The 25611-nt window shown below is 37.2% G+C and overlaps 4 protein-coding genes and 2 long non-coding RNA genes across 13 annotated transcripts; 3 read left to right on the top strand and 3 right to left on the bottom strand.

Moving 5' to 3' along the window:
* Positions 1-213: 213 nt before the first annotated feature.
* LOC133720652 (luminal-binding protein 5-like) lies at positions 214-3043 on the top strand. The gene is made up of 7 exons (XM_062147063.1): positions 214-347; positions 446-713; positions 816-1027; positions 1165-1884; positions 1979-2133; positions 2219-2301; positions 2392-3043. Exons 1-7 carry the CDS (start codon positions 296-298, stop codon positions 2885-2887), a joined length of 1986 nt encoding a protein of 661 aa, XP_062003047.1. The 5' UTR covers positions 214-295; the 3' UTR covers positions 2888-3043.
* A 4997-nt stretch (positions 3044-8040) lies between these two features.
* Positions 8041-10440, top strand: LOC133720653 (uncharacterized). Of its 3 annotated transcripts, XM_062147065.1 has the most exons (5): positions 8041-8514; positions 8790-8854; positions 9119-9215; positions 9351-9504; positions 9625-10440. In XM_062147065.1, the coding sequence occupies exons 3-5, from the start codon at positions 9190-9192 to the stop codon at positions 10189-10191; spliced, it is 747 nt and encodes a 248-aa protein (XP_062003049.1). In that variant the 5' UTR covers positions 8041-8514; positions 8790-8854; positions 9119-9189; the 3' UTR covers positions 10192-10440. The 3 variants fall into 3 exon arrangements, with proteins under 3 accessions (XP_062003049.1, XP_062003050.1, XP_062003048.1); XM_062147066.1 differs by lacking the exon at positions 8790-8854 and having other exon boundaries at positions 9351-9438; XM_062147064.1 differs by lacking the exon at positions 8790-8854.
* A 944-nt stretch (positions 10441-11384) lies between these two features.
* On the bottom strand, positions 11385-12810 carry LOC133721829 (uncharacterized). 2 transcript variants are annotated; one of them, XR_009852344.1, is made up of 4 exons: positions 12661-12810; positions 12489-12568; positions 12343-12399; positions 11385-12007 (listed from the first exon to the last, which is right to left on the bottom strand). It is a non-coding gene; the product is annotated as an uncharacterized LOC133721829 (long non-coding RNA). The 2 variants fall into 2 exon arrangements; XR_009852345.1 differs by having other exon boundaries at positions 11385-11842.
* Positions 12811-12824: 14 nt separating this feature from the next.
* On the bottom strand, positions 12825-16390 carry LOC133721830 (uncharacterized). Of its 4 annotated transcripts, none has more exons than XR_009852348.1 (6): positions 15754-16390; positions 15533-15601; positions 14860-14996; positions 14637-14761; positions 14421-14507; positions 12825-13621 (listed from the first exon to the last, which is right to left on the bottom strand). It is a non-coding gene; the product is annotated as an uncharacterized LOC133721830 (long non-coding RNA). The 4 variants fall into 4 exon arrangements; XR_009852349.1 differs by having other exon boundaries at positions 14637-14752; XR_009852346.1 differs by having other exon boundaries at positions 14891-14996.
* A 517-nt stretch (positions 16391-16907) lies between these two features.
* Positions 16908-20439, bottom strand: LOC133723376 (ubiquitin-like-specific protease 1D). Of its 2 annotated transcripts, none has more exons than XM_062150201.1 (12): positions 20257-20439; positions 20105-20150; positions 19888-19994; positions 19596-19786; positions 19387-19416; positions 19181-19276; positions 18980-19073; positions 18659-18756; positions 17894-18013; positions 17659-17770; positions 17382-17489; positions 16908-17298 (listed from the first exon to the last, which is right to left on the bottom strand). In XM_062150201.1, the coding sequence occupies exons 1-12, from the start codon at positions 20353-20355 to the stop codon at positions 17197-17199; spliced, it is 1203 nt and encodes a 400-aa protein (XP_062006185.1). In that variant the 5' UTR covers positions 20356-20439; the 3' UTR covers positions 16908-17196. The 2 variants fall into 2 exon arrangements, with proteins under 2 accessions (XP_062006185.1, XP_062006186.1); XM_062150202.1 differs by having other exon boundaries at positions 19596-19783; positions 20257-20436.
* A 1613-nt stretch (positions 20440-22052) lies between these two features.
* Positions 22053-25317, top strand: LOC133721171 (FACT complex subunit SPT16-like). The gene is made up of 4 exons (XM_062147708.1): positions 22053-22304; positions 23527-23598; positions 23815-24427; positions 24548-25317. Exons 2-4 carry the CDS (start codon positions 23570-23572, stop codon positions 25133-25135), a joined length of 1230 nt encoding a protein of 409 aa, XP_062003692.1. The 5' UTR covers positions 22053-22304; positions 23527-23569; the 3' UTR covers positions 25136-25317.
* Positions 25318-25611: the final 294 nt, after the last annotated feature.

Genomic DNA, 25611 nt, shown 5'->3' with positions numbered 1-25611 from the left:
GCCTTTACGCGCGTTTTCTCCCTCGACGATTCAAGAAACCTCCGGATTCCAAAAGAACCCACGCGGCCAATTCCTATTGGCCACTTGACATGTCCACCATGAAAGGGCCCAACAAACAATTGCGCAACTTTCTGACCTGGCGCCCTCTGATTGGACAGAACACTCACCCAAACAACTAGTCGAAAAAACTAGAACAAGAACAAAGCCTTTATAAAGCTCCTCTGCATCGCCACCTCCTTCACCAACTTCAACATTCACAGACACCATCAGAGAAGAAAGCCTAGAATAACAGAAGATGAAGAACACCAGAGCATTGTCGTTGACGTTTTTGCTTCTCTTTCTTTCAGGTATGAAATATGTTACAAGCTTTGTTTGTTCGACCATATATGTCATGTTCAAGTAAAGTTTTTGCTGATAAATTTGTTGGTTTTTTTTTTTTTGCTAGAATTCTTGTGTGGAATAGCATTGGCGGCAGAAAGTTCATCGAAGCCGGAGACCGTGATCGGAATCGATCTCGGAACCACGTATTCTTGTGTGGGGGTGTACAGAAATGGCAATGTAGAGATCATAGTAAACGACCAGGGCAATAGGATCACACCCTCTTGGGTTGCATTCACGGACACCGAGCGGTTGATCGGAGAGGCGGCAAAGAATCAAGCCCCTCAGAACTCGGAACGTACAATTTTCGATGTCAAGCGGCTCATAGGGAGAAGGTAACCGAAGTTAATGTAATTTGGATAGTTTCATCGATCAAGTTGAGATTGTAAACTTGTAAACTTGAATTTGAATCTTGTGTTTGGTTTTGTTTGGTATAGGTTTAATGATCCAGAGGTTCAGAGAGACGTTAAGTTTTTGCCTTATAAGGTTGTGAATAGGGACGGGAAGCCTTATATTCAGGTCAAGGTTAAAGGTGAGGACAAGGTGTTTAGCCCTGAGGAAATCAGTGCTATGATACTGAGTAAGATGAAGGAAACAGCTGAGGCTTATTTGGGGAAGAAGATCACAAGGGCTGTCGTAACTGTTCCAGGTAATGTCTGAGTTTTCTCTCTTAAAGAAGTCCGATTTTGTCATCAACTTATTGGTTCAGTACCCTTAGGTTGAATGATTGTGGGTCAAAATTATGGTTTGATGGTTTAATGAGTTTGTTTTGATTGCTTCTTGTAGCTTATTTCAATGATGCACAGAGGCAGGCTACCAAGGATGCAGGCATCATTGCCGGGCTCACAGTTGAGCGAATAATCAATGAGCCCACGGCAGCAGCCATCGCGTATGGTCTAGACAAAAAGGGGGAGAAGAACATATTGGTTTATGATCTTGGTGGTGGTACATTTGATGTTAGCATCTTGAGCATTGATAATGGTGTATTCGAGGTGAGGTCTACGAGTGGAGACACTCATTTGGGAGGAGAGGATTTCGACCACAGAGTGATGGACTATTTCATCAAGTTGATCAAGAAGAAGTACAACAAAGACATTAGCAAGGACAACAAGGCTATAGGGAAGCTTCGCAAGGAATGCGAGAGGGCTAAGAGGGCCTTGAGTAGCCAGCACCAGGTTCGAGTGGAGATTGAGTCACTTTTTGATGGCATTGATTTCTCGGAGCCATTGACAAGGGCGAGGTTTGAGGAGTTGAACATAGACTTGTTCAAGAAGACCATGGGGCCAGTCAAACAGGCTCTGCAAGATGCAGGGTTGAAGAAAACAGATATTGATGAGATTGTGCTTGTTGGAGGGAGCACTCGTATTCCCAAGGTGCAGCAGCTGTTGAAGGACTTCTTTGATGGGAAAGAACTGAACAAAGGTGTCAATCCTGATGAGGCTGTGGCCTATGGTGCTGCAGTTCAAGGTGGAGTCCTCAGCGGAGAAGGCGAGGAGGGTATCAAAGGTAATACATGACTTTACATCATATAGTGATTGTTATTGGAGCTGTACGTTGCATAGTACTCATACTAAAAGATTTACTTTTCTGTTTGTTTCAGACCTTCTCTTGATTGAAGCTGCTCCTTTGAGTCTTGGAATCGAAACAGCTGGTGGTGTGATGACAAAATTGATTCCAAGGGGCACCACTATTCCAACCAAGAAGTCACAAATCTTTACCACTTATCAAGACCAGCAAACCACAGTGTCAATCAAGGTATATAATAGCGTGCAATGAACATGTGTGCAGTTTTTCTGATTGGAATTTCTCTACTAATTTACTAATCTTGGTAATTTATCAGGTTTTTGAAGGTGAAAGAAGCTTAACAAAGGATTGTCATGAGCTCGGAAAATTTGATCTAACTGGCATTCCACCTGCTCCAAGGTACGTAATTAGAAACTGACGAGTTCTATGGAATGTCTTCTAATTGGTTTGGGAAATGTTTATTGAACATCGCTATAACATCTCTTTCAGGGGAGTACCACAAATTGAAGTGACGTTTGAGGTTGATGCGAATGGAATCCTACAAGTGAAAGCAGAGGACAAGGCTGCAAAGAAGTCTCAATCCATTACGATTACTAATGACAAGGGGCGCCTCAGCCAGGAAGAGATAGAGAGGATGGTGAAGGAAGCCGAGGAGTTTGCTGAAGAGGATAAGAAATTGAGAGAAAAGATAGATGCTAGGAACAAGCTTGAGACCTACATATACAATATGAGGAGTACTATCGGTGATAAGGATAAGCTGGCAGATAAGATTGACTCAGATGACAAGGAGAACATCGAAAACACACTGAAGGAGGCTCTGGAATGGTTGGATGATAACCAAAACGCAGAAAAAGATGATTTTGATGAGAAGCTGAAGGAGGTAGAAGCAGTGTGCAATCCAGTCATAAAGCAGGTCTATGAGAAGAGTGGTGGAAGTTCTGCTGGTTCGCAGGAGGACGAAGATGAACCAAATGATGAGTTGTAGAATTAGAAAGTAGGGGAGATTATCAATTCAAGGGCTTGAGTTTTTCTTTTGTTCAGTAGTTGTTAGACTAAACTTCTCAGTATGCTCGATATTCTCGATTCATGTATGAATTTTCAAGGTTAAAAAGATACTAGAGTGATTTCATTTGGTAAAGAATGTACTGTGTTCTGATGCATATGCTCGATTTTTCGGTTTCCTAAAAAACAAGTCAATCTCGACTGGTACCTCGTATGAAATTTATGTCTGCTTTCCCAAATTTATGTCCAGTTCAAATATAAATTCAAACTGTGATGCACTTGTTTTCTGATTGTTCTGTTGCTAGACTTTCGTATCACGGCTGGAGGACTTTTTTCATCTTGCAACTTTGGTCTATCTTTGACATGCACAATTGAATAAAAATTTGATTTCTTGTAGTAGATGAGGAAATCTGTTTTGCCAAAAATTAGCTTTTAGATTTTTGTTAGCTATTAGGGGTTCTGTCTTTTGGCTTTTGATTGTTGGCAAATGCTTCTTGAGTTTGCTCTTAGATTAAAGTGTATCCATCTAAAATTTAATGTTCAACAAGCCTTATGCTGTTCTCCTTGTTAACTCTCCAAATCATAAAATTTAGAATTGCTCAAGTTTATAATTATATACGTAATTGCTAACATACATAACCTAGAGCTCACACCAAGTACCACCATATTCATAATAATCAATGGACTAACATGTGTAACAGGGGCACCTTTGATCATCTTTTCCTCTGTCATCTTTCTTATTGAAGTTCACTACTTTCTTCTGATCCGGTGTTTTTTTTTTTTTTTTTTTTTTGAAATAGGGGTTTCTGATTCGGGATTTTGTGGAATCTGGACTTGCGTCCAGGAATAGGGGCAAAAAGAGTCCCAGTACTAGGACCAAACACGGTTTCCATCCATTGCCTCTGAGATAGATGAACAAGAATGAAAACTAAATGACCAAAGAAACATGTCAATGCTATGAAAAACAGCCAAGAATTGAAAATTACTAATGATTAAACTGACGATGAAAAGTTGAAAACAACATACTAAACATGCTTTAATTTGCATATATTTTTATAAATTGTTTAGCAAAACTTTACCAAAATTTGCTAAATATTGTTTATTAAACGTAATGAAGCTACCTAGCAGCTAACGAATGCAGCACCAATTGGCCATAAAGAAAAGGAAAAAACATGAATGCGGCAGCAAATATCTGAGGCTAGTTTGTTTGTTTGTTAATTGTAAGCATATTCACAATCACATGGGTTTTGACTAAATGGGAGCTATGTATTGGTTCAGTTGTTCGGCGTCAGTTTCACATGGGTCTTCTGAACTCGCTGCATTTTGGAAATTGGTACAGTAACCAAGCTCTCTTCTATTACATTATCACCAAAAAAATAAAAACACTCTTGTATTATGTATGTACACTGGCTACTTATAATGTGATCATTAGATGATGATGCTGGGTTTTCTTATTAATCATTTTGATGAGCCAAGCTAAACGAATGGGTATCATTGGTTTCCTATAAACGCCTCCAATTCATTCGTTGTTTTCTACTAAAAAAATAATTTTAAGGTTCAAAACTAAATTAGATATTGAAACCTTTGAGACAACCAGAGTTTACATTATCAAATAACAAAGCCCTTAAAGCATCCAAATGAATCCTATTGGTCCATGAAACATCGCTATTAAACGAATGACCTATATTTGCTAATGCATCTGCTACTACATTAGCCTCTCTGAACACATGTTTAAAAGTAATTGAATGAAAGTGAGTAGCAAGCTTATTAATATCCTTGATGAGTGTGATTAATCTCCAAGGCGGAGTGATCACACCTCCGACAGCATCGATTGTGAGCTTTGAGTCTCCCTCTACCTCAATCCTTGTGTAACCTTTAAGGTTCAATAGTTACTTATTGTTGATTCTCACTATCTCAGGTACTCAATAACAGTGATATCACTATGCATATACTCAAAGGCCGCGTCGGTCTTAAGAGTTGCGAAGTGCGGCAGTTATCTCAGACCCCCGTCTTCGGAGGCTTTCGAGGAGGATATGATGTTTCTCTAATATGTTTTTTGTTTATCTAAAATATAAAAATTTTAGGTTGTACACCATGAAGGTCTTAGACTTCAATATTTGTCATGTCGGTTGTTTTGATTTAGGGTTGGATAGGCGTAGAGTTTTTTTTTTTATTACTTTTTGCATTTGCATTTTCTAGTTTGGTTTTATTGTTTGGTTGGTTATGCTTTTTGCAGACTGATTTGTGCATCTGAGTTGTAATATGAGGAATTTTCGAATTCCTCTAGCTTGATCGAGAGAGGTCGTTATTTAATGAAACCTGATTCTGTTCCCCTAATATATATATATATATATATATATATATATATATATATATATATATATATATATAATTTTTACTCCATTTAGCAATAAGTTTATGTCCACACTAGCACTACAACATCGCACTTTTTTTCCCAGTCAAGGTTTTTTTTATTTTTTTTCATAAACAAATAAGAGATTAGGCGATATTAGTTCCTCGGAAACAGACGATGTAGGGAGCAAGTCCCACCCTCAATCCCGAAGGAGAAGGGTCTGCCACACTATGGGAACCCACCGCCCGTCCCCCTATTCATATTTTATTAATAAAACAAAAAAAATAAGAAAAATACAAAAAGAGGGGGGGGGGGGGACATAAACCTTACCCCAGAAAACCAGAGAAGTAAATAAAGCACAACTCTAATCAAGCATTACTCTAATCCCAGTCAAGGTTTGATTGCTGATGGCATTAGTAAATTTGATTTTTTTTTTTTTATTCTGAAAGTTTTTGCTTGCCTCATAAAATCAAAGATCAAAGATCAAGAATGCACCTGTGTGGTTCTCCCCTGCTACCACTCAATTGTGTGATTTACAGCCTCTTTAATGTGAAGTTTTTGCTTGTCTCATAAAATAAAGATCAAAGATGGGAGGTCGTGTTGCTACCACTCACCTGATCGATTACGTTATCTTTTGTCTACCATGTTGCGTGGAATCACTTAAAGTTTGATGACTGCTAATCTTACTCACAAGCAAATTGTTTATTTACCGCATATTTGCGAGTTGTCACTTTAATGAGACAATCCTCCTACAATGAGAGGGAGAAAGATTGTTACTGAAGAACGATATGAATTGGTGTGAGATATTTATCCATCGTCTCATTTTGACTTCGAGAAATATCTAAACTAGTGAATTGATAAAAGAAAGTGACAAAATCATATGCTAAATGCAAAGGCATTTGCATGGGTTAAAGTTCCCTTAAACCAACCATACTATCACAAACAATCTACACCCCATTTGATTTGTGGTATACATGTATGCAAATGACATGGTTCTCCCGAAGAGAATGTCATAAAACAATGTCAGAGCACCTAATATGGCTACACATACAAAGGTTGTAAGTGCGCCATTAGGGAATAATGTATTGGTGATCAAATAATACATCAATATGGTTAATACTCATGAATTAAATGTTTTTGACCTAAAAGTTGGTTTGGATTCGCCACCAACCAATGAAGATCTTCACTCTAAAGAAAGTGATAAATATTTGAATGCATCTTTTACGCATTGTCATAATAAGACAGTCTGCCCACCGTTAGAGGGAGGAAAGACTACTGTCATTTGAATAATGGCGTGAATTTGTGTGGATTATATCCACCAGGTCTAAAGTTTTAAGCTCCCAAAACAGGGAATATTATACAAGCCCTATAATACTCATACATAAGATTATAAGTAAAAAGATCCACATTTGCTACATGACTCATCTATGAGAGATGACTGTCCTAGAAGCGACAATGTATGCCCCAGAAGTGGCATGGGTATCCAATATCAATAAGCTTATTATAGCTAATGCATGCATATAAGAATGTGTAGGATCTATGATTGTTGATCATCAATGATAATTTACATTTGGTAGCTACCAAAATTTTTTTAAGGGTTGTATAGACGCTATACCACGTTTCACCATGAATGTCGACAAAGTATATTATTGACCAAATTGGAAAGAGGCAATTCCAATGAAATTGAATATTTGAAATGTGATGAAATACTTGGACCTTTAACCCTACATGGCACAAAAGGGTATTTACTAAAGTAAAGATAAATCATTACGACACAATATCTATTTATAGAGACACGAGATTATAAATATTTTCCTTTATATGAATGACAATTTTCTATAAGTACAGTGTTGTATATAGCTATTGTATTGACGAGAGATTTATGACACGTTGTCATCGTATATTATGAAGATCTTAAAGACACATTGCTAAAAGAAAAATCTCAAAAGTAAAGTGTCATTATAAGCCTATTGCTTATCAAATCCTTCAAGGATTCAAATGCAAGTCCATGAATGGTTGAAAGAGCCTGAAGCTCACTTATGGAATCAAAGAGTCTAAAACTAGCTCATATGTACTTATTTCGTTATAGTCAACGTGATCTAAATTGCCTTAATAAGTACTATGACAAGACTACGGAATCGAATTCGAGTTATGATTATAGTGTTGCAACATATTTTAACTTTCGCAAAGTTTTGAATTACTTAGAGCTCTTGAAGAGCTCATATGAGACATATCAATACATAAAAATATTGATATGTACGGCTAGGTATGCCATGATGATTTTTCAATGTTTTAAACTATACAAAGTTAAATGTGTCAATTTCTTTATATTGTCTAGCTTTGTTAGTATTGCTTTAACTTTGCAGGTATGAAAATTTGTGATGAGCTCCTATATGCAAAGCACACATGTTCTCACCTCAGTGATAGACACATCAAACCACTATACATGGTACATGTAGCTTATCACATACATAATTGAGGCTTGCAACAATCAGGGGGAGCATCCAGAAGTATGCTACCTAGGACATATGCGCGTTGTGCTCTTTCTGTTCTTTGACAAATGTTATCTTTGTCCCACTGGGTTTTTGTTACCTGACAAGGTTTTTAACGAGTCAACAATAAACGCGTCCAATATCATCATTCATTAGTGGACATTCAAGGGAGAGTTTTGTAAATATTACTATCTATGTGGCTGTCCATGTAAATACTCATTAGCTTTGATGTAAACCCTAGCTCTATATAAATATAAAGGAAGCTAATGAGATTGAATGAGAACACTTCTACTTCCTACATTTCTCTATCTTCTCCCTATTATGACAAATATGAGTTTTTTCGTGGTCGGCAACTCCACTTTTGGTGAATCGGAGGGAAGCATCTCCCTCTAGGACTAGAAGTAGAGTCCTGGTGTCAGAAGCTGGAGAAATTGAAGGTCAAAGGAGTTGCGAACAAGCCAAGTCTACTCCAAAAACCATTTCCAGATTTCCGGCAAGCTTGTAAGCAAATTTCCAGATTTTGCTATAGCCGATTGAAAACCCAGCGCTGTGTCCGAGCCCATACAAATCCCTGTTCTCAATTCAAGCCTCAAGGTTCAATATTGCTTCAATCTTACAATTAAGCAATGGAAGCTGGTTTCTCTGCTTGAATGCAACTCGCTTCTTTTGAAGTGGTTCAAGTTTCCATAGCTGGGTTATTTCCCCGTTTCAATTGTATTGAAGTTCTTGGAGCTCTCAAACTTCAGCTAGACACATTTCATACTGGTAAGTAATGTAATGAAGTTTCCTTTTCTGATTTGGTACACACTGTTGTGTATGTACTGCTGATGTGACCATGATATAAATGATTGAATCTTTGTGAATGTGAATGAGTGGTTTTTCTAATTAAGCTATTCAAGTTCACCAATTAAGGAGTGTATGAAAGGAGAAGTAATTCGTTATTTAGTCATCCCTAGCTCAAGGTTACCCACATGTGGTTATCTACATGACAACAATAAAAACCATGCAGCTACTGATTCTGGTTTATGCATACATGGCAGGTTATTGTTGCTATCTTTATCTTGTGGGTTCTCATTGGACCAGGGGTCTGAAGTTCAGTTCATCAGTATGTTGGGTTCAATTGTGATAAGTTTGAAAGTTGCATTCGTTGTTGATTTGTTGTAGTTTCTATATAAATTTCCGTAAAGCTACTTGTTTTGTTTCCAAAACTTGCGTAGCTCTAGTGGTGGTCATTGTCATTAAAATACTAAACAGAGTGTTCAGTTATAATATAACTTTCATACTTGATTATTACTCAATTGTTTGCTGACTATTGGCTGCCGATTGTATAACTTTAAGGCATTTATATGTTTTTGTAATGGTTATGCAGATGCTGTTGTTTTGAGCTTTTGATAGTAAAGGTGAAGCCGTAAGAAGCACACTTACTTTTTCATTGTTATAATGGCTTCATCATCGGATCGGTTTAGGTAAGTAAGAGAATTCATATGTATTGAATTTAAATATTGTAATTTTAACTAGATGAATTCTGTATTAGCTTGCAATGAACCATGACTATTATAATTGTTGATCGTAAGAATGATTTTGATTTTGCTGTTTGCTAGTATTGAACTTCAACAAGTTGAGCAAAGTATGATTGACCAAGAGGTGTTGAAGGAGTGCGTCGATGGAGTTGGAAACCGGACACCTGAGGTAGAAGCCCCTACCCATCATTCTCCCACCTTGATCCAGCTTTCCCCCAATTTGTCCTATCAGCTGGTGAGTTTCTGTTTAAGTTTCTTAATTAATGTTTGATTAGTTAAAAGTGATGTTACAATCATGTGTTCTCAGATTACTTCACTAATTCAGTTGTATATCTTATTATTACATGTACTTCAGCCACGCCAGGGAGTGCCAAATGGTCGTCTAATCCGCATTCAATTCTGGCCTCCTCCTCCGCCCCGTGATGATTATAGGGCTACTGTGAGGTATATAGAATACGCAAGAAGTCAACTTAAGAATGGAATCGTTTCACAACAAATGGTAGATTCGGCTAAGGAAACGGTACGCCGCCTTAGATCGAAAGGATATTCCAACTTAGATGAGGATGAAGCAATCACTCTAAAGGACAGCATTCACTTCCTTGGTAGGCTAGAAAGCACCCCCTCTTTCTTTAGGGAGAGGTTTCTTAAATTTGCTGAAGACATTCCAAGCCGTGTCCGCTGCCTCCGTCAAATGCAGGAAACATTGATTGATCAGCCAAATCTTGTAGAGCAAGAGAGACAATGCATAGCCGAAATTCAGAACAGAATGCAAGCCCGCGCTCTAAGAAACCAACAGTTGGATGAGGAAGAAGTGACGGTCACTTGTGAGAGGGCTAAGAGAGAAGAGGAGAGAGAGGTTCTAATCACCAGATTGGAGGACATTCGCCGCAATGTGACTGAGACTTCCACAGCCTTGTCTTAAATAGATGGTGGGAGGATCTGAATTAAAGTATGAACATTTTGCTGCAAATTGACTTTTTAGTCTTGTATTGGATTGTTAGGAGGATATGGTTCCCCTTTCTACTGATCTTTCTAACATTTGGATTGTAATGTTTGGCCGAGTTTGTCTACTGTTTTCTGAGAAAGAAATGCATATAAGATCACAAACTGGTCTTATTCGCTGTATGTTTTTGCACAACTATGATATAATGTAGTAACATTTATTGTTTGAGAGGTTCTAAGCAGTATAAACGAGTATATAAAACTACTACATACGAACAGTTGCAGGGATTCTCACGAATCACTTTCATTGTTTATTTTCAGTTGTACATCAGTACTAAAATTGAAAGAATTTTTAAGTGAACTGGAATTTTTTGAGATACATGTCAACTCATTGCATTGAAAAGAGCCATTATCTAAGCAATTCAATTTTTTTTTTTTAAAGATGATAAAGTTCAGGTAAAAGCTACCTTGCAGACCCAAAAGGGTGGAAAACCCTAGATGATTCGAAGCTGATGTTGCTCATCTCCAAAGTCATGGGTCAGCTTATCTTAGTTGGTCTTTTTTTTCTTTTTCTTTCAACTAGATGTATCTGTGTTTTGTTCTTTATTTAGTAAGCTTTATGTGGTAGTTTGATGGTTGGAATTTGATTTGGTTTTCATTACCTTGTTATTGTTTTGGTGATTTCTTTTCCATTGCCTTTTTTCTGGGTGTTGGATTCCTAATCAAATCTATAACCCCAAAGCTTATCCTCCACCCACAATGTTATTGCTAGAACCACTGGGTGTGGGTTAAATACAGAGGCAAAATGAGAAGGGAAATGAGGTATCATCTGAGTATAGGTTCAAGCAAACCAAGTGCCATGGCCATTTACTAAAAGCAACTCCAATCCACCCCTAAATGTCCAAATCAATTGAAATGGATAGGGGTTAAAATTTCAAAAGGTATGGAGGAAAGTAAACTTTTCAAGAGAATGGATTAAAAAAGATGTTGCAATAAAAGGTTATTCAGACCAAGCAAAAAGCTTGATAAACTAAGCTGCTTCAGATTTTTTGCTTTAAACTTCTCGTATCAGAATGAGAATATTTGTTCCTATTCTTCAATTCAATGGAAAAATGATTGGGGGAGAAACATAAAAGCCCTTGAATATGACTGCTTAACTTAATAATATGCTGTCCAAATACAATCACAGAAAGGCAAATAGGTGTCTGCTCCTCTTTTCTTTTTGGTGGCAATTACATGTCTTGTGTGGTGTTGTTTTTGATAAAAAAATCAAAACACATTGCTCATAAAGGCTAAATAATTACATGATCTTCAATAAAATCCCATGTAAGCAAACTTTTAAGATGCTTTTGTTATCCCGCAACAATTAGAAGTAAACAATAAAGTCATTCATATATTCAGGTGCTTGAAAATTCTAGTATTTGGAAGGGAAGCTGCTACAGAAGCAAAATACAAAAGGAAAGAGTGGTATTGAGGCTCTTGAAAAGTAGCTACAACCTTGTGGGTGAGTTTATAGTTCTGTTCCTTTTGTTATCATCCACCTCGGTTGCTGCAGCTTCTTTATCTCTAGCTACGGCTTCTCTCTTTATTTTCCTAGACTCCAGTTCCATGGCTTTTGTCAATGCACCAACCTTTTTCATCAGCATTTGGAAAAGTCATATTATGCATTCGTAAATTTAGAAAGACAGAGACATATAGCATCTGCGTATTAATAGAGTAGCAGCAGAACTTTGTTTCTGCATGACTGAAAGATGCTTCAACACCGAATCACAGCATTGCTCAATCCAGGCTGGGGACTGACAGCATTAAGCCAACTATAATTAATATTTCTGAAAGAGTGTAATGCAATCTATTGCCTTGCAAGAGATATTCTCTACTTCCAATTTCCAAGTATAAACACCAGAAAACCTTTGAATATGTAAATCAGTACTTTTGGCAAAGTTCTATAGGCATGGAGCCATGTATCTGAAGCTTCATTTCACTAATGAGAATTTTTTAAGGTTTAAATAATGATCCCCATTAAAAACGTATCACTTGCCAATAATACAAAGTAAGAAGACAAATTGTACACTTTATTATAAAGGAGAAAGTTAGAAGGAGCCAAAAGAGGTAGAGGTAAAAGAAACTGTACCCTGTCCCAGCAAAGAAAGCTAAAGGACTCATGAGCTCCCAACCATTAATAGTCATGCTGCAAAAATTAAACCCAATTACCGAACACGGTAGAGGCAAGACTGCCGAAATTTCAGATAGACTTGTACTTGGAAATTAATCACATACCAAACTGATAAGGCATCCTCAGCATCACTCAAGTACCCCAGTCATCAATATTGGGATTACCATTTGTCCATTTCTCCAAGCTGCTTTAAATATTAAGCAACAACCTATTGAAGATCAATATCAACCCAGAAATTAAAAAACATCTATGTAGAGAGAAGAAAAATAAACATACCAGAGCATAACACCGGAAGCAGAAGAGCGTTTGATGAATTGCAAAGCCCAGAGAAGACTTCCACATCTTTGGCTATAGACCAAATATACACAGCACCGTCGGCAGATCCAGCAGGAACATAATTGTCGTCTGGACTGATACAGGATAGGCTCCAATTAGATGCTACTCTGTTTCCGGTGGCTCTCAATGTGCCAGAAACTCCTGGGAATCTCATATCGAAAAGGTGATGCACATTGTCCCTCCCACCGGTCAATACCATGTTGCCACTCTGCGGCAAAGATATAGATGTGACGGCATTTGAGTGTGCAGCCACTTCATTGAGTAGCTTTCCTTTTTGAATATCCCAAAGCCGAAGATTTCCGTCAACATGACTAGAGCATATGGTCTGTCCGTCCATGCTGAAGCAGAAAGCACTGCAGTGTTTGGGGAAGATTATTGTGTTGGTGCAGTAACCTTTCTGCAAATCTCAAACTTTAATAGTACAATCATAGGCTGCACTCACAATGCGACAACTTGAGAACTTACATCTACAGCATACAATTTATCCATGTGGCCAGTGAGAGTATAGCACACTCTCCCCAAGTTAGCATCCCAGACATACAATTTGTTCGAACTGCTGGCTGCAATAATAGATCTATTATCATAGGTAATGGTAATGTCAAGAACAGAACCAATGCAACCATGAAGCATATTATTCAAATCCACTGTGCTTGTATCCCACATTTCGATTGTCCCATCATGTCCGCCAAAAAATCAATTTGCCTGTATTGTACTCGAATAATATGGAAGCACAGCCACTGCCATGGGCATTGATCTTGTTCTTGCATGTGGAGGGATTGGTTGACTCCACGAAGTACTCAGCACCTTCTTCACTTTGGCGGAACACACCATCTACTTGCTACCTGTTAAGTTTTTGCAAACCGCTGATCCGCTCAAGCATATCTTCATATAGTGCATTTGCCTAAATGAAGTAAGATAGCATGAGTTAGCCTCATACAAGCTATTTAAAAGAGGCAAGAAAATCATAATGAATTGACTTTCAAGAACGAAAGAACTTCGACCCTCTTTGTACATACTCACAGACCATAGACAGTAAAAACAAAGTAGTCCTACAACTTAGATGACTTAGCTAATTAATAAAATGATCTGTGGCAATTACATATTCTTTTTGGAGACTTTGTGTCAAATAATTATAAATACTGGCGAAAGAAGGGTCAAGCCCATGCCTACAAAGTCACTGTTAATCATTTGCAATGCTAGAATATATAAACACCATTGATAGTGGCAAGAATATGTAAGCAATTAAGCATAAATTGGCATAGTCATCCAATACAAAAATAAGCAGGTATCAAGAACCATCAACCTTAAAGCAGCAATCATCTACTTCTATTAAACACACAATTTCAGGATAAATTTCAGCCTGATATTCATTTTATATCAGGCTCCACACACCTCAACTGCATAGGCAGATGCACACTACTTATGAAGTCTTCATATGATCTGCCTCGTATTCCCACAACTCTAACAGAAGTATGAATACACAGGGAAATTTGGGAAAGGAAGTTTAGAAAAAAATCAACCCATGTTGTCAAAAACTTCAAAAAAATAAATAAATACTCATTTGTTATATTGCCTCATTTTCTACTTGTACTTGAAATTGTTGTCAGACCCAAATTTTTTCTTTCAGAAAATGTAATGTTTATGAATTATTGTTAAAAACTTAGAACTAATCATCATAAGTTAATGCATAACTAACTTACAGCGGGTACTAGGAGAACTCCAAAAAGGATGATTCCCGCAATAAGAGAAAAACAAACAGCGTAATACTGCTTAAGGTTTGCTGAAGCCTGCAAAAAATGAAATTCACCATGTGATTAACACTTTGCAGATAACCTTCTGTCCTTGACCGTTTCTTTCCCAATGTACTAAAATCTTTATTGATCATAGAAACACAATAGTTCAGAGAGGAAACTCACCAAGGGAGGCAACAATGGAATGAATAATGGAAAGTTTAAAAGTTCATTTTCTTGCTCTTTGGTTAACATCCCGAGCTCTGCATTTTAATCCTCTGTTGTATCCTCAGCCTGTGAACCTAGAGAAACTGAAGTTCATTTAGTTGAAAACCAAAAATGGATTTCTGACCATAAGAGAACTACAAAAGAGAAGCTAATTGTAACTGTAGGCCAAGTGATAGTATACTTATACTCAGATTGTGGTACAACTTGCCCACCTCTTCCATATGCAAGAAAATTTTGTTGCAACGATTATCAAGAATCTCGTGTTATTCCATTTTGGCAAAGTCTTGCACTGTTTCAGGGCCCTCTATAATACAGAATCTGCATTTTCATATTGAAGCACCAAACTATAAGCCACAAATTTATCTCTCACATCATTGCTAAGGCGAATTGACACCAACAACCAACCGTGCATCCATCAACAACTAATATTCAAAATCCATAAATCCTAAACCCTAAACTCAATCAGCAAGATATTCAGAATTTGTGGTAAGTGTCAATGTAGTTGAGCAATACATCTCAGTATTACAGACTGAAGGCTGTTTGTTCACTGAATATAGAAGATAACCCTCTATTTCCTTCAATTAGTTTATTTTATTATAATCTGGAATCTACCAATACCACACCATTCAAATTTCCTTTGGACTCGACTATTCTAGATGAAATTTTATTAGCAGTTCAGTAGGTATTGCAGCCCCCACAATGTCTCATGTACCATCTTTTGTAAATCATATTACATATATAAGCAGCACATTACTACGCGATGCCATTACTAGCACTTGTATTATAGTTATCAGCACATTACTACGCGATGCCACTCATATACATGTCATCATTTGGAAAGAGAAGTTCGCTACCAGATTCAAGTGATGTACTCGGGTCAAAATGTTTAATGCGTGCATTTCCATCTTCTTGATTGCAGCTTTCTGCAGAGAGAATTACATGGGTGGGATAGGAGAAGAAATAAACAATCACAGACAAATAAAAGCAACCTGGTCTGGTAATAATAGGAGCGTAAGTTCCTTAATAGCACAAAAAATCTCAGCAAGTAATACAGAAAATAGTAAAGGAAACAGACCTCGCCTCTCAGCCTGGCATGGTTAACAGCCCCAAAACCATCTTGTCCATTCTTATTAGCCAGACTGAAGTTATCAGTAGCCCTGGAAAGTTCTTCGAAAGAGAACTCCACTGATTTATCCACGGTAATGCCTGTTTAACAATGACTCCTGCTAAACCTCACTCTACTGTCTCCCCAAAGGGAAAAAAAGACGAACTTGAAAGGAACATTTTTCCAGAACCCAGTATCAGGAATCTGAAATAGTTGAAGAAAAACAAACCCAATACCATAAGGAGTCATAAAGTTTAAAAATTTCCAAGATCCAAAGAGACCCATCAGCAAAACCCATCCCCACTCGAAACCAAAATCCAATTTCAAAACTCGAAGCAGAAACAGACGCAGGGTATTGTTGTAGACGACGAGAGCCGGAGCCCTGATCTGGCCCAACCAGTGAAACAAGAAATCGACGAGGATGACAAGAGCCCAACAGGCGAAGTGCCAAACAGAAGAAGAAGAAGAAGAAGAAGAAGATAGTTTGACGATTTTGGATTTTATGCAACTTACGTTGAGAACCAAGTTTGCGAGATTCGTGATCACATTAATGTTTTTATGGTGGAACTTATGCTGACCACTGGTCTTCAAGTTGTCCAAATAATAAACATTACCTGTTGAAGTGGGTGAAGCAGTCCAAAAGGAAAGGGAAGGAAAGTAGATCATGCTCCCGAGGCGTTGGGGTGACCATCGGTCTGGAATACTAGATGGTTACTGTTAATATGTTCCTCTTAAGTTGTTCATGATCCTAAAATGTTTCCTGGTCCAACCAGAAATCGACTTGCTTTGTCTACCAAATTGTTCCTAGTCCGACCAGGAATCGTTTATGGGAGACTTCTCCAAGTGTAACCTTATAATCTTTAGATATTTTAGAAAAATCTCCATCTGATCTTGGGAAGACCCAGTTGGGTGGTCTTCAATGTGGCTCTAATTTGCGACATTAGAATAGGTTTTTGATGTTGTGAAGTTGTACAGACAATTTTTTTTTTTTTTTGGGTTATACAGAATATTTCAATCAAGCAAACAGTTTTCAGCATAGACCAGAACATTAAAAAAGAAATAATACCGAAGTGAAAAAAAAAAAAAATTAAGGCTTAAAGCACACCAAAAGAGATTAGTAGGAAGTGATTACACTCTTACAAGCTTAACCGGTACAATGTACACCATACAATACCTAAAAGTCCATCACTAGTTCTGTTTTGTACTACATAGTTGAATGTCATCTTCAAGTAAATGATCAGTGACGTAGTAAATGACTTAGATCTAAGCCTTGTCCAGGGCAATGGTATTCACTCTCTTTTTGTGAAATTGGAAACTCCAAAAAGTCATTTATACAGCTATACCCACAAAAGAAATTAGGAGCAAATCATATGCACCAACTATGTATATTCAAAAAGGCTCCCAGGTGTCGATTCATTTCTTAGAAGATTCATTTCGAAATTTCTCCATGAGTAACTTCCGGATTTTACTTCTCAGAATCGAAGCCTCTTCAGGTTTGAACCAATGCCGACCAAACTGAGAAATAACAATAGATTAAGCAGGAAGATCAGAGAAAACGCAACATCTGGAACAGATCACTATGTAGAGGAATAGAGTACCACTGCTAAATCTTTCTTCTGCAGCCTTTCAGGGGCCTCTTCAATGAAGCGCTCCATAAAGAGAAGTACAAAGAGACCGCAATCATAGTGATTTTTCTGTTGTGGGACCTGGGAGAAAATGAAAACAGGTAAGTTTGAAACCAAGTAAAGATGCACATTCAAGTCCAACAAGCACATTTTGAGATACCCCAGGACTTCTAAGAGCTTTATGTTCTAAATAAAAGACATTACATGAAATTGGATTTGCAATAGATAGGAGTAAGGTCGAAAAATGTACCTCGAGAACTTTCTCCTCAATATGGTCACAAAGGTATTTCCAATAGCCTGAAATTGGAAGATCTGAAAGACCACCTTCATGATCCAAATAGCAGCACTCTTCTTTCAAAAAGCTACATACGGTACATATCACATTAGCATTAAACTCGTGAATCATAAATTACTGCAACACCTAACAGAATAAGATTGAGATTTAACCATTGCTCAATGAATCAGCAGGGACATCTTAGTCTAACCTTGTAATATTTTGAAAAATTGATCTGCTACAGTGGAGTCCTAACGAATCTAAATGAAGAACAATTGGTTGTGATTCTTCCTTGTCAGGGATACAGATAATGACTAGACTCCAATGAAACCTTGATATGTCAAACACAATAAGTTAACGATGAGTAGTAAATTCAGCCCTGAAAAAAAGGGAAAAAAAAGAAGAAGAAGCTGAAACACCCTGAGAACACAATTTAAATAGTCCACATGTTAATGGAATTTTAACAAGTTGGCACATTTATACATGAGTGTCCTGTAAACCACATACAGTGCATATATAGCAATAGTGATAGAGCCGTGGAGGTAATGATATGTTTTTATTACAGAACTTGAATTGATGAATATTGAAATGTTAACCAAGAACTCATCCATAACTCATTTCCATTAGCATTGTCTCATATTAACTTTGTTTCATGCCTAATTTACCGATAATCCAGAACTAAAGTCAAGGCTATTATCCTGCCTATCATACAATACTAGCAAATAAAAGATTATTAGTCCTAAACGCAATTACTCATACCAGAAGTGGGGACATAATCCTGTTTATAGTTTCTACCACATTCTTGTGAGAATCAATGCAGATGGTGGCAAGCCGGCAAGACACAACATCTCATTAATCAAACACATTATTCAGGTTACGGCTTATGAGCTTTGCAACAAGTACTCTCATCGGCATATCTAAGAGTTTCTATGATCATACGCTATCTTACAAGTTTATACTTTCAAAAGAAACTTACATGTCATTTACAGGAATAAGTATGTATGCCTTCTGTAATAAATGAACACCTTTCCACCACCTTCTAAGCTTGTCAAAAGGGTTTTTCTTGTTGTTCTTCTACATGAGATGAGAAAAACGATATGATAAGTGCCTCAAGCCTAAGAAAATTATAACTGGAGAACAAATATCTAATACAATATGGATCGCCAGTTACTTCTATTTAGATACATAATATTATACTAACTACCAAATTGAACAAGAATTTAGAGAGTTAACAACTAGAGAGATTTTGCAGAAGAGCAGCCACTAAAGAAGACAAGATAAACTATTACTCTATTACCTGTTCTGATACAACATTTCTGAGCTTGTTGTAAAAGAAGGTATTAAAGAAATGAAATGTTGCCGTACTGGAAGATGCTTGTTGATGTAGATATCTGGTGAAAAGACATTAACAAAAGTAAATATTTCAATAAGAATACACAAAAGATATTATCAATTATTCATTTCTTCTGCAGTTATGCAAATATATCCAATTCAGTACCGTATGTAAAAATTCATAACAGGTGATGTCAAGGGTGTTTGAGGATCAAGGCACTTGATGTGTTTATAACAAATTTCAACGGAATCTGGATCATCCCTGAATAAACAAAATACCACAAATCATGAGCATTTACTTTTCAATCCATAACAGTCAAGGAGGAGTTTTCACACATCATCTACAAGTTTCTCTTCTAGAGTACTGTATACCTTGATGGATAGTAGATAGACTCTTTGATGCTGAGAAAAGAGATGAAGAGAAACAGGTTATTGGTACAATAGAATGATAAAAGCGGAATATTCAAGCCTGCTAAAGGAGCATAACTAAATACGAAGCTACTAGCATTATAATTAGAAATTCCAAAGAAACTGCTACAAAATTTTCCTCAACGAATGCACAGGTAAAGGACAAGCATTACGTTTTGGCAGAGAAGCTTTCCATATTTTCCCAAATGTGAGGATCTGAGTAAGTACTGGAAGACGCAGGGCTTTGAGAAGGCAACTGTCTTGATGAGTGTAGACCTTTTTGCAAGAATTCTCCTTTGTTTTGTGTATTGCCCAGACCCAAGGATTCTCTACCAAATGCATTGCCCATTATACAATCTGTCTGCTTTTATAGATTCAGAACACAGATTGAAATAATCATAATGCAATTTAAAGAGTTCATTCAAACAAGATCATTAAAAAAAATATATATATGAAGATTATTACATTGTCATCAAATGATTCAAATTTGACCATTGGTGGACGAAAAAGTCTAGCTGCTGTTAGCTTCACCAGAGGTGGTCTACCATCCTTTCTTAATCCCTTGGGAACACCTAGAAGTCAAATTCATGTTTCTTAATAAGGAGTAGCAACACCGAAATGCTAACACCATCAAATTCATATAGATATTTTTGACAAAAGAGTACAATGTGGAAAAATGCACCAGAGATTGTAGCTTGATTGGGCCTCTCCAACTCACTGGATTCCTCCTATTCAATCGATTGGGCAACAAGTTTTAGAGCTCAAGAAAGATTTCAGTTCTGAAATTCACATTTACGGAAAACGAAAACAGTGAAATCGAGGCTGGTACATTACCGACTCGAAATCGAAGATGCTTGGAGTAGCTCTGGTCTTCGGTAATGGGATAACATGCTTGAAGTATCTCCTGTCGTCGGTGTTCGCACCACTTCCCATTGTTCGGTCGAGACTCGAGAGTTTGTTGGACCGAAGGAGCCAAGGAATTTGCCAATTTGGAGATGAAAGTGGCGCGCGTCCAGGTAATGATCCGACTAGTCCAAGTGGGTGTGAAAAGAAAATAGAATCCTTAAATCTTATATTAATTTTAAATAACTTTTAAGAATTGGTGAGTATGGCAAATAATAAAAATAAATAATTTGTCAGACATTTAACTATTCATATTTGCAATAACCATCGATGGTTTCCAATAACTTCTCACTTTTTTCATTTCTCAAATAATTTCTATTTTTTTAATATAATAATAATGAGAAAACTAATTTTTTAATCAAAAGTACTGTATAGGTGAAGTTTTCTGGTAGAGCCTCCCCACCGTGTGGATGGTAGGGCTCTCCAATAGATTGCATTTGCAGTGGGTGGGTAGGGGTTTTAAGATATTTTAAGATAAAAAAAAGGGGTATTTTGGAGAAGTCATTACTATTCTGTGAGTTTTTATTGGCCAGCCTGAACAAACAGACCAATGGGACCAAAATGTAATTTTTGTTAACTATAGTACTTCAATTTATTAGGTCAGGCGACAATATCGGCAATTCTCGGGAGACTAGTTGGGAACAAAAATTTAAAGAAGAGATTATTGACACTGGCTAAGTGGGTTTTATTGTTGGGAGACTAGTTGAGAACAAAACGGAGCACCATATTAGGAAACAACAAGAGGCTTCTAAGGAGCAAGAACACAACTAATTATTACTTTATAATTTGGATTACAAGGTGGGAATGTTCTAGTCAAACAGAAGCTCTTCTAATGAGGATCACTAAAATTATAATTAGTTGAGGACTTTTTAATCAATGGTTTGGGAGATTACTTTTTCAATTATATTACGGCAAATCAATCGTTAGATGTGTTACATATACATGAGTAGATCACTTTTGAAAATTTTCTTCTAAATTGCAAATCGTTAAGGTATCGAACTACATTAAATCAATAGACAAACCAAATATGTCAAACATGAGCCGTTTATGTTTATAACTGATAAATTACTATTATGAATGTCTTAACGATTTTCAATTTGGTTAAAAAAAATTGTATAAATGATCTACACATAAATATCTAAACATTTATCGATTGATTTGCGGAATGTTATCGATAAGTAGGTCTCACAGAAAAATCCTCAACTAGTCCTCATTTTAGTGGTCCTCATTAGAAGGGTAACCCTCCAAATTTGATATTTAAACCTCCATTTAAAAAAAAAAAAATTATTATTAGACTTTATCAACCTATATGGAAAGACAAAAGTTGTCGGCGTATGAGCGTTGTGCAAGCTGTGGAGATCGGATGAAGCTGGGCTTTCGGTGTTGGGCTGAAGGCTTCGCAGTTCGGGTCTTGGTCTTCTAAGCACTCCTGTGCACCTATGTGTTGCCCAATTTTAAGTTTTATTTTTTAGACTTAGCATATTCACTATGTTATTTTCATAAGGTATGGGCTCGCTTTTAAATAAGTGAACATTGATTGTCTGCTAGCATGCCACGTCACAGTAAGGTTATGAAAATCTAAGCCGCATTGTATTTAACATAGAAAAAGTTTAGAGAAGTTGGATAATTTTTTTCCTAAATAATACACTACTGTATGACTTTTCATTTTCATTATATTATACTAATTAAAATAATGACCTATAAATAATATCAACCCACCTCGCCTCACCTCAATACACAAACCCCTCTCTCCTCTGCTAATTGCAAAGCTCCACCGACCGGATCCGTACCCGAGACCAGATCCGGGTGATTTGGACGCTAGAACGACCCCGTCTTTTTCAAAGACAAAGAAGGACAAGAATATCCTGGTCAAGGTATTTAGGGCTTCCTTTCTCTTCTCTTCAAACAAGTGATAGATAGGGAGTGAGAGAGCTGCGCTGTGCGCTGTGGCCGAGCCCGCAGTGAGTTTTGGTTCTCAGGTATTATTTCTTGAACCTACCATCTGTTTCTGGTTTGACTTGGTGAGTTTGGGTCTTCAATTTCAGTTTATAGTTATTAATATTGGTCAATGATGAAGTACCTGAAACAATAACTTGCTGCAATTTTGTGATGCTCATGTATAGCAGTATATATAGGTCTTCGATCTCTAGTGACTCTTTACGATGAACCTCATTTACTCATAACCCATTTCTTAAGTGGTTAGTAGTGACTCTTTATGGGAGTTTTGCAGGAATAATGCTATTTCGTGAAAACATTAGGTGTAGATCAACTGGGGTTTTCCTGAATAATACAGTAATTTTATGATGATTCAGTAATGATTGCCTATACATGATCTCTCCCATTCCCTGAAACTTGTCCATGATGAACTTTTGCAGTGTGATTGTTTCATGTTTCTGTTGAATCCTGTTAGATTATTTACTTGTTTTTGTCTATTTGATGTCAAACGAGAATCCACATATCCAGTACGTCAAGTATCTATATGTATTCCTTTAGGTCCCCATTTGGTTCTTGATTTAAGCATAAATTCCCAGCACTCTTTTATAAATTCCTTTAGGTCCCCAAATCATTTATGTTTCTTGGTTGATTTGATGTTTTATGGTTCTTGCAATCAAATTTGATGGAATCCAGAGGTCAAAAATAAAAGAGTGCCCCTTCCTTAGATTTTTTCATGCTGTTCATTCAGAGTGAGATAGCTATTTGCCAGTCACACTTCAAAAGTAAAATAGTATGAGAAGAAAAGTAATATTAGGTGCTATTTTCATGGGAAATCTCTCTGTAACTATCACATCCGCAATTACCCGCGATCACATCTTTTGGTAACTATATATATATATATATTTTTTATCAAAATTCTTTGCACTATTGGTGCCACCAATTCGTAAACCTATTTGCAGTTCTCGTGATTTCAAGTATTGGGATACTCATGCATGTACATTTCTTGTGGAGCCGCACGGACATACTTCTACCATCTGTAATTCTAGTTATACTTGTAAATACTACTGCGGTTGCTAGGCTAGTTACTATGAATCTATTGGATATAGCTTTAGGACACCATTTTGTGGCAAGTTCATTTGGTTTTGTTTGTATGTTATTTGATTCTAAGAAGCCAATTTATAAGTTCCTAATTTCAAGATTTTCATTACTTTTTTATAAGCCAATTTACTGTGTTTTTTATTTTATTTATTTATTCTTATAATGCAGAGCAATACCTATTACTTTTGAACACTTTGCGATTGTTATTATAATGGCTTCATCATGGAGGGACCCGACTAGGTAAGAAAGAGAATTCATCACTTTTGAACTTATATTTTAATTTAACTGTATAAATTCTTGATTAACTTGCTAGCAATTAGTTAACCATGACTATTCTAATTGTCTATCATATCAGTGATTTCTATTTTGATCTCAAGCCCTTATATATGGTTCTCATAATGTTATCATATCCTTTGTTGGAACCAGTTTTGAGAATTACTGCTCTTTTATTGCCAGGACCTTTCTGATTGATCCCAATGACCTTCCTAGCAAGGCATGTGAAGTTCTGTACAAGGCCCATGAAGCAGCCATTAAGGAGTTGAAGCCCGGAAACAAAGCTTGTACTGCTTATGAAGCAGCAGTTTCTGTTGTAAAGAAGGAGGCCCCTGAATTGTCGTGTAAGATGACAACAAATACTAGACCAGGCGTTATCTTTGAATCTGTTTTGGATCTCAATGGGCAAAATGAGCGACTGATGAAAGAAGGCGAGGTGTTTAATGTGTCCCTCGGTTTTGAGAACCTGCAGTATTCCGAAGGAAAAAGACTCTCTATGTGGCTAGCAGACACTGTTACTGTACAGAGTGTTGTTCCTGAGGTTCTGACAGCGGAGTGTTCTAAAACCAATGACAATATTAAATTACCCTTAGCTGACAATGGAGGAGAAAGGCAGCCAGAGTTCATGATATTTGATGATGATGATGTAGAAATCTGCAAAAACCGGAAAACAACAGAGATGGAGGTGTTGAAGGAGTGCGTCGATGGAGTTGGAAACCGGACACCTGAGGCAGAAGCCCCTACCCATCATTCTCCCACCTTGATCCAGCTTTTCCCCAATTTGTCCCATCAGCTGGTGAGTTTCTGTTTAAGTTTCTTAATTAATGTTTGATTAGTTAAAAGTGATGTTACAATCATGTGTTCTCAGATTACTTCACTAATTCAGTTGTATATCTTATTATTACATGTACTTCAGCCACGCCAGGGAGTGCCAAATGGTCGTCTAATCCGCATTCAATTCTGGCCTCCTCCTCCGCCCCGTGATGATTATAGGGCTACTGTGAGGTATATAGAATACGCAAGAAGTCAACTTAAGAATGGAATCGTTTCACAACAAATGGTAGATTCGGCTAAGGAAACGGTACGCCGCCTTAGATCGAAAGGATATTCCAACTTAGATGAGGATGAAGCAATCACTCTAAAGGACAGCTTTCACTTCCTTGGTAGGCTAGAAAGCACCCCCTCTTCCTTTAGGGAGAGGTTTCTTAAATTTGCTGAAGACATTCCAAGCCGTGTCCGCTGCCTCCGTCAAATGCAGGAAGCATTGATTGATCAGCCAAATCTTGTAGAGCAAGAGAGACAATGCATAGCCGAAATTCAGAACAGAATGCAAGCCCGCGCTCTAAGAAACCAACAGTTGGATGAGGAAGAAGTGACGATCACTTGTGAGAGGGCTAAGAGAGAAGAGGAGAAAGAGGTTCTAATCACCAGATTGGAGGACATTCGCCGCAATGTGACTGAAATTTCCACAGCCTTGTCTTATATAGATGGTGGGAGGATCTGAATTAAAGTATGAACATTTTGCTGCAAATTGACTTTTTAGTCTTGTATTGGATTGTTAGGAGGATATGGTTCCCCTTTCTACTGATCTTTCTAACATTTGGATTGTAATGTTTGGCCGAGTTTGTCTACTGTTTTCTGAGAAAGAAATGCATATAAGATCACAACTATGTTTTGTTCTTTATTTATTAAGCTTTATGTGGTAGTTTGATGGTTGGAATTTGATTTGGTTTTCATTACCTTGTTATTGTTTTGGTGATTTCTTTTCCATTGCCTTTTTTCTGGGTGTTGGATTCCTAATCAAATCTATAACCCCAAAGCTTATCCTCCACCCACAATGTTATTGCTAGAACCACTGGGTGTGGGTTAAATACAGAGGCAAAATGAGAAGGGAAATGAGGTATCATCTGAGTATAGGTTCAAGCAAACCAAGTGCCATGGCCATTTACTAAAAGCAACTCCAATCCACCCCTAAATGGC

This window comes from Rosa rugosa, chromosome 7 (assembly GCF_958449725.1).
Source record: "Rosa rugosa chromosome 7, drRosRugo1.1, whole genome shotgun sequence".
NCBI lineage: Eukaryota > Viridiplantae > Streptophyta > Magnoliopsida > Rosales > Rosaceae > Rosa > Rosa rugosa.
Note: the sequence above shows the minus strand (reverse complement) of the source record. Positions and strands in the feature narration are given on the sequence as shown.